Genomic DNA, 13,618 nt, shown 5'->3' on the forward strand with positions numbered 1-13,618 from the left:
AGAAATTTTAGTTCCTGCCATTCACTCATTGAACCATATTTATTTTGAAATTGGTCTGTTAAAATTACTGATAGCTCATAAAACATTTTCTAGAGACTGACTAAACTTAGCATTTTGTATTCTCCTACATACGCAGGCTTCACACTTATGTTTTGTCTGAAGCAGGATCCTTGCTGTAAAATAAGTAGAAAAGGGGAAGAGGTACAGTTTCATTAAGCTCTAACATATCATTGACTGTCAGGTAGGTCTTGTTATGCTGTCCATCCTCATTTAACTATCCCACAAGATCTCTTAATGAAGTTAAGCCCCAAGTTCACTCCAGTAATTCTGTGGCAAGAGTTTGTGCAATGTAACAATTCATCACTTGTCAGGAAGGCACTTTTAGTTTATACATTTAATAAGGGCATCCTCTAGCTTGGTTAATTAGAAGTGAACAGTTTGCATATTTACTAAATGCGGAGTGTCATTGCCACCACGGCCTATTGCCTACATGAATTATTTCTCTATCTGCAATAAACAGCTGGGTAATTATTACTGCCATAATCAGATAAATTCCCTCTGTAAGGCTTTTCTTACATGGCAATTCTTTGAACTCATCCAAAGCTGAACAAAATTTATGAACTCCAGCAGCTAGGACACTTTTTCATAGTGTAGTGTCCCTGTTCCTTATTTCAAGGACATGTAGAGTATCATAAATATTGTGTAAATTAGGAGGATAAATATGATTACCTAAAGATTACATATTAATAAACTTGATTTTCAAAATATAATTCTCAGGTAGTAACTGATTATATTATAGCAGTTTTGGTTTTATCTAGTTGTAGAGACATGACAGGCCATCTATATACAGGCTATACCAGGTTATCAGGGAAGAGCTCTACCACTTGAAGGCTAAAGATGCGTGAGAAAGTATATCAATATTTTTTTTTGATATGCATTTTGGAGAACTAGTCATTTCAGGTGTTTAGGTCATTAGAAATATGACAAATTTTACTCAACTCATTTAAATAATTTCTTTTGTCATTATAAAGAGGTGATGGTGTACAATTTTCAGTTCAATAACAAAGCATAAAATTTAAATGCATGAATTTGTGTTACATTAAAAAAATAGATTTTTTTCTGTTGTTTGCTAAAGCAATTTGTGTACAAACAGTTAAGTAACGAAGCTTGCTCTATGCTATTCAAATAGTCCAGGTCATATGTGAGTGTGTGCATCTACAGATACATCAGTGAGTACTTAATTTTCACATACATCTTTTCCAGAACCTGTTGGATTTTAGCTTATTTTTGTGTTCTCTAAAGAAACAAAAGAAAATCAAGACACCACTTTTTTTTTTCTAATTAAAACACAACAGTCCATTTAATTTAACCCCACAAGTCATGTTTTTTTATTATAATGTAAGATACTGTGACTGAGTGTAACTAAAAATTTGCCGTTACCTGCTCACTTACTTCATAGCTTAAATTTAATTAAATAAAGTAAATAAAATAAATAATTAAATAAGGAGCATACCTCAGAATTTTACAAAATGTGAGCATTTTGAGATATGACCATTTTGAGATGGCAGGTGTATTAAGGACTACCAAACTAAGTAAGGTGTTCTTTGCACTGCCTTAACCAGTGGGTGGCTTCTGAGGTTAGGTTGCATTTCTCATTTCACATTTACATGAGAAAAGTAGAAGCTACAATGGTGTAATCCTTAGAAAAGAACCACACCACAGTTGTGTTCTTAGAAGTGTGGTATGTAACCATTTGCATTTTTGCAAGCACAGGATCTGATTTTTGACTGAGGATAGCTTATTGATATTTCTTGGACTTTTTTTATTTTTTTTTACGGTGGCAAGTCATCATCTTTCCTATTGTGTTGGTAATATTCTACAAAGTCTCACAGAAATGTGTGAGATGCAAAGCAGTATATAGCCTCTTATCACCACTTCGTTTTCTTTTTTTTTTCTCTGGAGAAAGGCCTAAGTAACAAAAATGGATTAAAAAAAAAAAAAAGAAGAAGAATGAATGCTTTTGGCGTATTACTTTTAGATAAACTAGATCATTAAAAATAGCCACTTGTGCTATCTAAGAGTTCTCTTAAATCTGAGCTCATTCAGATAAGCAAAGGGAAAAATAATTTTCTTATATTTTTACAGAACAGTAAATATATACATATATATTTATAGAACAGTAAGGAGGCATGACATATGCTTGGCTTTTTTTTATTTTATCTAGTGATGCTCATAGTAATCTGATCTTCTGAATCAGATGGTCTAGTCTGACTTCAGATCTACCACTAATATCATACCCATCAATAACAAATTTATAACAATATTTATAAAAAGCACAATAAGCTTTGGCTAAACAAGATCTAGTTTGATTTAATAACATCAAAAGATAGGAAATACCCTTTGTATTCTACTCCAGGAGTTAATTACCTTTGCCATTCAAAGTATGTCCCAAATTTCTCCATTTAATTGCTTTCATTTCATCTTTGAACCATAGCTTCTTGTTATATCCTCCTCTACTAGACTGAAAACACCTTTAATATCCAGAATCCAGACATAAATATCGCAACCTTTTAGTTTTCTTTTTAATAAAGAAATAAAAATAAATTTAAAAAAAAAATCTGATGTTTTGTCAACTTATGTACAGTTTTATATACCTTTTAATCATAGTCATAAAAAAATTTTCTTCAACTTTTCTTCAACTCTGTGAATCACACTTTACAAGTCTTGCAAGCAATTTTTTTGTTTGTTTGTTTTTCTAAGCTGTGCAAACCATTTTCCTATTGTTATCCCCCTTTCAAATTCTTCAGACTCTTCACCTTGTAGGGATAATTACATGAATCCATTACCATTAAGGTGTTTATCCTTGACAGTGAAGCTAAATCCCAGTTCTTTTACCTTGAACTTCATGGTTCCTTCTGCCTTCAAACCAAAACAGTTTGACAATGTTTAATGCAAACTTTTTCAACTTTTTTCTCCAGGTGGGCTACTATTTTCTTGTCTGATTTACTAGCTGATTGAAAAAAAAAAAAAAAAAGTTTACAGCTTCATCTAGTAGACTAATCTGATCTTTCAGGTGCATGGTACCCAAAATGATGCAGCACGCATTAGTCTACTTGTACTTGGTGGTAGGAGGCATCACCATCATATATCTTTGCAATGTATTTACTCAAGAAGTCAGATTAAAAATTATATGCTTAGATATAGACAATAGGATCTAAACATTAGAGGTACTCCTTAGCATGAATCCTTTAGGATAACTCCTTTAGGATGCCTAAATCTCTAATTAAAAGTACTTTGTCTTATAAAGAAGAAACCAAATTTCAGAGAATAAACTTTAAGTCTGAGTGTCTTATTGCCTATAAAATGCATATTTTTTGGCATGTTGATTACTTCAACATTTTTAAGGCAATAAGAAATACGGTATTCTAGCATTTTTTAAAATTGGGTTCTAGTCAGTAATTTCAGATCCCTCATTAGCCACTGCTGTGAAACAAGTACACGCACACAAGTAGCTACAAGTTGCGCTACACACAAATAGCACTGAAATACTTTAAAAGGTCATATCTCTTCCAGAATGATTGCATTAGCTATGTTAAAAATCTAGTTCTTTGTGGTGTCTTTCATAATGTTTTATGCTTCATAATGCTTTTGTGCTTCGTTATGCTTTTTATGCTTCAGCTCTGGGGCCCTCAGCCCAAGAAGGAAATATTCGAATGAGTCCAGAGGAGGGCCGTGAAGATGATCAGAGATGATCACCTCTGCTCTGAAGAAAGGCTGAGAGAGCTGGGGTTGTTCAGCCTGGAGAAGAGAAAGCTCTGGGGAGACCTTATAACCTTCCAATACCTAAAGGGGGCCTACGGGAGAGCTGAGGAAGGACTCTTTGTCAGGGAGTGGAGTGATAGGACAAGGAGTGATGGCTTTAAACTAAAAGAAAATAGATTTTGATTGGATATTTGGAAGAAATTCTTTACTCAGAGGGTGGTGAGGCACTGGCACAGGTTGCCCAGAGAAGCTGTGGATGCCCCATCCCTGGAAATATTCAAGGATGGGGCTTTGGGCAACCTGGTTTAGTGGGAGGTGTCCCTGCCCATGGCAGGAGTGTATGAATTAAATGATCTTTAACGTCCCTTCCAACCCAAACCATTCTATGATTCTAAAATTTTTTTTAAAAAAAGACATCATAGATGCTCAAGTGGTAACACAAACTCTGTACACAAATTCCGTACTTGTGGAACTTGAGAAAACCATCACGTACTGAGAATCACTGTGAAGTTGTGAGATTTGGCATTACTTCTGTGCTCTGTGTAATGGGCCAATACAGAAAAGCTCTCTCTGCCTTGCCATTGTAAAACGCATTTAATGTGAACAAAATGTAGTATTCTATTTGCAAACATGTGCAAACTCTTATATGAAAGTGAAAAATACAAGTCAGACAGTAGACCTCTGAGTCAAATTGTTGCTTAATACCCTGAGAAAGAAAATCAGCTTAGCTGATGACCTTTAGAAGTTATAACGTCGTGTTTCCTTTTTAAATCACATAACGTTGAATATTGTAATTGCTGCCAAGTACCATATATGAAGGTAAAAGGAATATAGGCATGTCTACATTGTCCTGCACTGCAGCAGAGAGATAACAGTTAGGTTTGTTCTAGTACTGTGAACAGCTTTACTGTAGCAAAACATAGCAGTGTGCTTTCCTCTAGTTATTACTGTGCAGATGGTAGCATACATAATCTTCTGGGAATTGTAGTGCCAAAAGATAAAAAATACTTTCACATGACATTCATTGCAAACTTTCATTGGTAGTTGCCTATGTTTAGACATCCTCTTTCATATGTTGCTGGAAAAATTAAGATCTTGACTACTAGCAGCTTAGCACTGACACTGTGCTAGAAATGATCACTGCTGCTGAAACGCCATCAGAATAATTTGTGTTGGGGATCTGTAATCCATTCAGGACCAAATTTCAGCTTCGTTACCCCCAGTTACTAATTTCACTGTTTAAGCTAATCAGGGTAATTTTTCCGTGAAGAGCTCAATAACAAGCACAAACGGAATGAAAACATTTTAAATAGTTGCACCCATTTGCAAAATGAATACTTGTCCATAGCTGTTTTTTTTTTTCCTTCTTTCCTGTTACTGTTAGCTATATTACTATAAACCTGAGCATAAGTGAAGTCGAACCAGTATACTTGGATACAGTTCCTCAACCAAGAGAAGCTTCAGTAGTGTTGATGTTCTTATGCTACATCCATAATCGGTAGATTTTAAAATTTAATTAAATCAAAATAGTTAAGCTAACAAAACTTCATAGTTTAAATCAGACCATTTACAAAAATGGTTTTCAAGTGCACAGCATATCGTGCTGCTAATCTGTAGGAAGTAAATTCAATTTAAGGATTTATATACATGAGGAAAAATATTTGGACTGCTACATTAATTTTACATGTTTCTGGAAAATGAAATAATTTGGTAGATTTTAAATATGTGTGAGGAAATTTTCTGTATAAGTTGATATTGAAACCTCAATTAGAAAATTCTGTATAATGGATTAGGGAAAATACTCCCTTTTAAGTTATAAACTGACTTTGTTACCAGTATCTTCAAAAGCTGTTGTATTCTGTTGAGTAACTGTGAAGCAGTGGAAATTGGAAGGATACATCAGTCTGTTCTTTCCTATCAGCTGATACATGCTGTGTCCTGATCTCCTGATCTGCACAAGGTATTCATTCACTGTATGCCCTTCACTGCTATGTTCATCACATTTCCTACATACTGTATTGATCACACTGTGGACCTTGACAGTTGAACTGGTATGTCACCTAATTCCATTGTCAGTATACGCTATGTAGTTACAGGAAGTTGGGCAAAATATGTTCTATTATGCACAAATGATAATGGAATTTTAAGGTGTTATGAATTTCTTTCTGTAAAATTAATGATAATAGAATCTATGGGGTGTTTTTTCACAGTCGCTTTATTTTTGTTTATTTTTTCATCCTGGGGAGTCATATTAGTTTCATGTTCACTGCACTGCAATGACAGAATGGTAATAGTCCTCCAGATTTTGAAGAGAGATGTGTCATGATTAAGTTGTCGAACAGATTGATATAATTAGTGTTGTGGTAGGTGTTCTAGACCTCATAACCCTAATAACTGACTGCACCATTGAACGTCTGTTCCACTGCAACCTGAGATCAAACATTTTGATCAAGAGTTTCTGCCAGGATGCATGTGTGTACTGAGTGTTCAAGGGCAGCAAGCTGCCCCTCAGTTCCTTCTACTGCCCAGCATTTTCTCTGGTTCTTGACATACTTTGTAAGCTTTAAAAATCTATGTATATGTGTGCTTGTACATACAATAGTGGTAGGAATAGGTTTAATAATGGCATTTACCTGACTGACATAATTTTTATTTCCACATCAGGTGATTATGTCAACTCAGCCTGCAGAAGTCCAGCTGCTTGTATGGGACTTTAATGTCTCAGGACAATGGAAACATTCTTTACCTGGCAGACTGGACACCTGCTCAGAAGTTGACATTAAGTGACCCTACTCTTTGGAGTCACTTAAAGTTCCCTTACAAGGATAATCACTTGGGGTTCAGTTCATTTCTCTGTGAGAAAATACTCCCTGATGCAAGGCAGATTGAGATCTGACTTTTTATTTGCATCTCTGATCTGCAGTCTTCAAGTGAACTCCAGCCATTTACCTCCTTTCATTAGATCCCAAGGAATACTGTTAGTGTGTATTTCTGCTTTTCCTTGATCCTCTATAAACAAAAAGGAACCAAATGACAGTTGCGCCTGTCCCATCTTTATGTTTATAAAAAGGGTATGAGGACATTGAGAACATTCAGGATACGCGTGTGAACACATATTGCATTGCTGAGTATTATGGTTTTGAGCATAAAAGGCCACTTGAACAGATACATGAAGACAGCACATACCTTACAGTAATGTAAGTACCCATTTTTTAACAGGGAGCTCTCTGTGGTATATGAACACAATACCTTAAAAGAAGTATAAGTAGTGATTCTTGTCTGAATCTCTTGCACAGTTCATCAGTTTCCTGACATTTGAGAGCTGTTAAACCCATTCTCTAACCTTTTAGTTTACTTTTATATAAACATTCAAAGTGTTGGAAAAAAAATAGGAAATAACATGCATCTTTATGTTGTGGCAAATCACAACTTTAAAATACTAATCAGAATAGCTTTTTTTTTTTAATTATTATTTTTGCAAGATTCATGTGGCTTAGCATAGGATGTTCTGTAAAACAGAGCTAACCATTGATTCTTTGTTTTTTCAACAAAATGATCGTATAATTACTTTGAAGACTTTAAAAGTTTTCTTTTACTGAAAATGATGGGATTTTATCATTACCAAGAAGCAAACACCTGTCCTTGTATTAAAAATGCACCCCGATCTGAATGTAAACTAATGCATATATCTGCAATCAGTCTGATGGGGTAGCTCTTTTAATTTTATACTAGCTAATGTCTATCTAACAAAGTAACAATGAATTATAGAAGCACTTTCTGGACCTTTATTACTTATGTTTTGTTATACTTGGAGCAAATGCTCTCTGAAATCCTCTAGGTATTTCACAGAGGAAAGAACAATGTTTATCAGTACATTGCCAATGAGTGGTATAATTCTCAGGTATTTGAATAAAATACTCTGGCAAATATTTCAGAACAAATAATATATGTCAGAATGGATTTATCACATATTTCACTGGGCAAGGCTTCACAGTTGCAAATATGTCATGTAACATGGTAGTATATGCCATGGTGGAGAGGAGTAGGGGGTTACAGAGCCTCTGCTCTGCTCAGTAAATCTGAACAGGTTAATTTAAATGATCTAGGTGGAGGACGATCAAGCTGTCTGATAGTATATGGCTAACATAAGAACGTAGTATGTGTTTTCTGTTAAAACTCTGCCTTTAAAGCATAAGGTCTCTAAACTACTTGTACATCCTGGGCAAGTCTATATATATACTTCATCTTTTACCCAAATAAAATAGGTAAAGTCAAATGATAATATCATGGCAAGTCATATTCTATTCTCACATACAACGATGTAATGTGAAATCAAGTGGCATGCAGTGGTGTATGAAAAGTACTGTCCCCCTAATTTCATTTTCAGTTCCATGTACTCTCTTTGAGCAGGGAGGATGATACATGATCAGGAAGGTAAAATCAATTTAGTTCACCTTCTATGTTAAGGTTGCCTACTGCTGTATCGCAGGAATTTAATAATTTGGGGTCGGAACCATTTAAAATCACGATAACTTTGTACTCTTTCTGGGTACTCTATATTATTTTATGGTTATATCATCAAAGGATCATGGAATTCCAGTGAAAATGCAAACAGAACGCAATAGTTTGATAAAGTTCAATAAGTGTAGGTCATTGTGAATTTGTAAAATGATGAAACTCTATGTAGAATTATGAAAATCTGTATTTTGCTGAAATCATCACTTCAAGCCCTTTCCAAAAGTGCCAGGAACAATATTATGTGTGTATTTTTAACCTTTATACAGACAGCAGGAGCACTGTCAACCAAATTTGCATCTCATAGCTGGAACCAGCATTGCTGCCTACTGCATAATGAAGTATCAGAATAATAATAAGTTACCTTGTCATATGAAAATGTTTTATTGTCAAACTATATAAAGCAAATAATTTTATCATTAAACAAATCAATAACTACTTCACAGATTTCTTACACGTGATCATTTTTAATTGTGGTCTTTAAGCACGTGAATTGATAATGCTATGCCTGGTTTCAACTGAGAGAAACATTACTTATTTCAAAGAAAATGCACTTTATATTACTCAGTATATTCCCTTTTTGCAAGAAAATTCATGGTAAACTTGTGCTAGCAAATGCTGAGTCTTCTGACTCGTTGAACAGTTTTTAGATTGTGGTAAAGCACCGTATTTGTCAAAATTTACACGTATTTCCTCTACAAAGGTATTCGATAAAATCTCTGTGAAAGAAACACTGGTTAGACTTGTTATGTAGGGGAAGCCAAGTTTGTAGGAAGATGCAGAAGATGCTGTTAAATTTCTTAGATAAGCTTTAAGATAATGAAAAAATTATGTGTTAAAATAAATTGCTCTTTATTTTTTCTTCAGTTGTAAGTTAGTTTAATAAACAGTACTATTCTAACTATAAGTCATGCAGAAGGCAGATTATTTATGAAAATAACAAAATTATTAATTGACCTAAAACATGTTTTGCATTTATAGAACTCTTTTTCTCTCAACAAACTTGGTGAAGCTTTAATCATGCAGGCCAAAATGTTTTTCCGTATTCAGTTCTCCTCCTTCACACTGAAGCATAAAAGTATCTTCCTGAAACAAACTGCATCGAGAGTCCACAAACAAGAAAGTTATGGATCATGCATGATAGGTAGTATTCCTAATATCAGATAGTCCCAAGAAAACATTATTTACTATCAATAGACATATCAAAAAAATGTCAATATAAAAATATGTCAAAAGACATATCAAATAACTTTAGAATAAATCTATGATAAAACATCTGTGCTTTCCAGTCTAGCAATGTTTGCACCACTACATACCTCTTATTTTGTGTTGCTTCTCAGACAAGAATCATCTTAGGAGCTCTCTTCCCCAAGACAGAATCGTCCGTATATTCTGTACATCTCTACAGAACAGTATAATCCGTGATAGAAATGTTGCAGCACAACTGACAAAATGTATAGGCTGCAAAAGTATGTTGAAGATTACTTGTAACTGCTTAAAAACCACAAACTTTTAAATGTGTTAGGGTACAGCATTAATGAAAAGATGTGACAATCCAGAAAGGATCATGATGATTTGAATGATAGTACAATCTAAAAGGATCATGAATTGTGTTGAACTTCTACAAGTATTTTAAACATTCTTTCTATTTAATTTCCAATTATTATTTTTTATTTAATGTTTGATTTCTATTTAATTTCGGCATATGCTGAATATTAAGTATACAAAATCATTTTGTAAATTTGGATTAATGATGATGGGAAGCATTTTACATCCCATTATTATTACGTTTGTAACACGAATTTCTATTTTTATCAATATTTTTGTTTGGAAGGTTTCATCATAATTTGTATTCTAGATAACAAAGCTTCCATATTCACTGTTGGAAGAAGTGCACGAGTACATAAGAACATGAATAAACTCTGGTAATATGTTGATAGACAGTTCATCAGCTATAGGTAGTGGTAAAGCTAAACAGATGACTATATTCAAAAAAGAACAAGAAATAGTATTAAATGTGTTAAACAGATCATATGCTCTGATATTGAAAGTAAAGTGGCAAAAAAAAATAAAAGAACAATGTTAATACTATGTGCTGTTTCTGTTTATCTATTTATTTATGAATGATTGATATAGAGCAAAGAGTTTCCAAGTAAAAAAGCTTATGTACCTACATGCAGTGACTCTGAAATCTGTACCTTAAGGACAAAGAAAGGTCACCAATCTCTCCAACTCCTAGTTCTTTGTCAAAAATGGACACAGTTAATGAGGTTTGTTTGGTACAGCACAAATTCTTAGACACAGATAGAGATCCCTTCAATGGAAACAAATTTGTTTGGCTTTACCAGGTTACTTAGCGATTAATAATAGCCTTGAGATGCAGGTCAGAAAGGTCATCGTACCCACTTGCCAACACAATCTAAAATGTGCAGCTAGTCTGGCTCTGCAGGCTTTGAGGCCCCGAAACACTATGCATAAAGTAAAACAGGCTATTTTCCAACTTCTTTTTTCATATTAATAAGCAATTTTCAAGAGAAGGGTGGCAAAATGGGGGCCATGCCACTCTAAGTAATTCATTTATTTTGCAATTTAATCTTATGTTGGAAAAAAATTACACTGCTGCAAAAGCATAGCATGGTGATTTTTAAACGTCAGTGTGCTTCATAAGTAACCTTGTATGAAATATTGTATTAGCAGACTTTAACAGTAAACTGCAACCAAAAAATATTTCCAGAGATTGAAAGACCTGTACTTGTTTTCCAATCTTTATTTCCTTTTCATTCTATTTTTTTCTTTTTTGATTGAAATAAAATGTGTAAATACTTAATATTTTACTTACTATAGTCAATAAAAAAAATAAAAATATATTAAATATAGCATTAAATATGTAAAAATTCTACATTACAACTTGCTTTTAAGAATGCAGTTTCAGTCTTCATTTTTATAAAGTATTGCTCTTTCACATATTTTGATGAACTAATTTAACATTATGATAATTAAAATATTTAGAATAAGTCTGATTCACAATCTTAAATACACTTTCAGAAGTAACATGACTTTCCAATGGGATTTTTCACATTAGCAAACTTATCCACGTGCTTATTTTAACAGGATTTGACCTTCATCCTAGAGCATCTTATTTAGTATCCATTGAAACAAGTGAGACCATTAATGTGGACCTCTCTAAATAATCTGTTTTGATGAAATATTTGAATTATCCAGATATGTGATCAGTGTATTTATCTTTGCTTTTTATTTTATCATATGCTCACATGCTAAACAAACAAACAAACAAAAAAGACTAGAGTTTATTCACCTAATTAACTTTTAAACAATCTAAATGCTTGACTGAATATTCTTGGTGTCTTTGGCACACAGGTTAATTTGAACTAGTTATTTCTTAATAACAAAAATAATGAATGCTAATCAAACTGTCCTTTTTGAACTGGGTAAAAGAATTCCATACATGTGCACTATGCAAAGTAGCACAAAATTTTGTTTCTATGAAAAAAGCCATTGAGGAGGAATCTATGCCCATTTTTCTTCAAAACATTCAGTTAGAATCTCCATTCTTTGGAAGCTGGGATTAGCTACAGTTCCTTCGTTCTTGTACAACAAAATTTCCTATGACCTACTGAATAGAGACCCATCTGTTTCGGTGGCACTGTGTGTTTGTAAACCTCTACCATGCACTGTATTCTGAGGCAGTTATGTTGTCGCTTGTGGTGTCCTGTACCATTGCTATTAGAGCAGAGTAGAAATTGACCTGTGCAAGAAACCTGATGCTATGGAAACTCCTCTTAAGCACATTGCATGCATGAAAAGTTTACATCCAGTTCTTCTCCAAGTGTACGTGCTCACAAAAGGCTCAAAGGCCTAGGAGTAAATATCAACTGTAACCTTGTCTACTATCCTTTTTCAGGCCGTAATGTCTCTCCTGTTTGCAGATAAGAAGGAGATGTCACAAAGCACTAGCCAAAACACAAGTGAACAACTTTTATTTTGATACTTTTTCAAGGAACATTGCTAAATTAAAATAACTTCTGTTAGAAAAATTCAAACTAAAATGACTCTTAAAAATAACAACAAAAAGACATCTATAAATGCAAGTTTATCAAACTATTAAAATACAAATTGACATAATCTTCAAAATAATAACTAAATGACATGAACTAATGTGTTAGGTCAGAGGTTGGACTAGATGATCTTGGAGGTCTCTTCCGGACTAGATGATTCTGTGAATCTGTGATTCTGTAATGTACAGTTTAGAGTTTTAGCATTTTAATTCTATTCCTTCACAGTTACATCCATGCTGCTATGGAACTGAATGAACTGTAATTTTCCATTCCAGTAGTGTCAGTATGCTGCTAATAGATAATAGCAGAACACTATGAAGCTATAAAAGGGTTAAAGTAAAATAAAACATTATCAGGTCTTTTATTAGTGGCATATAATTAGCAGAGTTATTTTATTATAGGAATGAACTCCAAGAGTACGCAGAAATGAATGAAAAGGAAAAGAAAAAGAAGGACCAGGAAAAGAAAGAAAAGGAAAAGGAATACCAAGCCCGAAAGATGCATTACCTCCTTAGCACTGAGCAGGTTGGTATACCTGTCCCTGACAGCTCATGCAAACCACTTGGGCCCCCAGCCTGACAAAGATAAACTAGCAGGCTGAATGGGACATGACTTGTTGAAAAGATATCACAAAGACACTACTTCGAGTTCAATTTAGTGCTTTTCTATAGGCAAGAGCAGGTACCATGACTATTCCATGACAGCAGCTTCATAGAGGCAGCATCAGCACTGCTGGCAGAAAGAGTCCAAGTCAGCAGTTTGATCTGCCACTGTGATAACACAACACGAAGGGCATAACCTCACTTTAAAAACTCATTTTGACTGGCTTATTGTTGTGTTGTTGCACTTGTCAAGAACTAACAAGTTATTAAGCTGAGAAGGGATTTCATTCCCCCCCCCCCCCCCCCCCCCCTTTTTAATTGAGATAATGCTGGGACTGGTGCTGTCTTCTGCTTGTTTTGAAGATAGATTGTAAATGCAGTTTTTCAGCGAAAGCTTTTCCTAGAACTGCCTGAATCAGCTTATTTAGAATGATTGTTTTTACCTAGAAATGCCTCATAAATTTTAAATATTTACTGATTAATTTGTTTTGTATTGATAAAAGTGATATATTTTTCAAGATTTTTTATGTAAGCTGCTTTGCAGACAGGTGAACATGGCAGTATATGTATCTTATACAAAATTAATATGATTGATAATGCTTGTGGTTTTACCTTTTATTAGTCCCCTTTTTGTGAACTTTTGTAAAAAAAGATTTTGTATCC

At 34.0% G+C, this 13,618-nt stretch overlaps 1 protein-coding gene across 1 annotated transcript in view; it reads left to right on the forward strand.

Annotated features, from left to right (window-relative positions):
• Window positions 1-13,618, forward strand: part of SPATA17 (spermatogenesis associated 17) — a 96,702-nt gene that overhangs the window by 26,556 nt on the left and 56,528 nt on the right. The window contains exon 6 of the mRNA XM_080585078.1: window positions 12,755-12,878. Coding sequence (XP_080441204.1) covers window positions 12,755-12,878 — 124 coding nt within the window. The remainder of the gene's footprint in view (window positions 1-12,754; window positions 12,879-13,618) is intronic.

Source organism: Anser brachyrhynchus (assembly GCF_964034855.1).
Source record: "Anser brachyrhynchus genome assembly, chromosome: 3".
NCBI lineage: Eukaryota > Metazoa > Chordata > Aves > Anseriformes > Anatidae > Anser > Anser brachyrhynchus.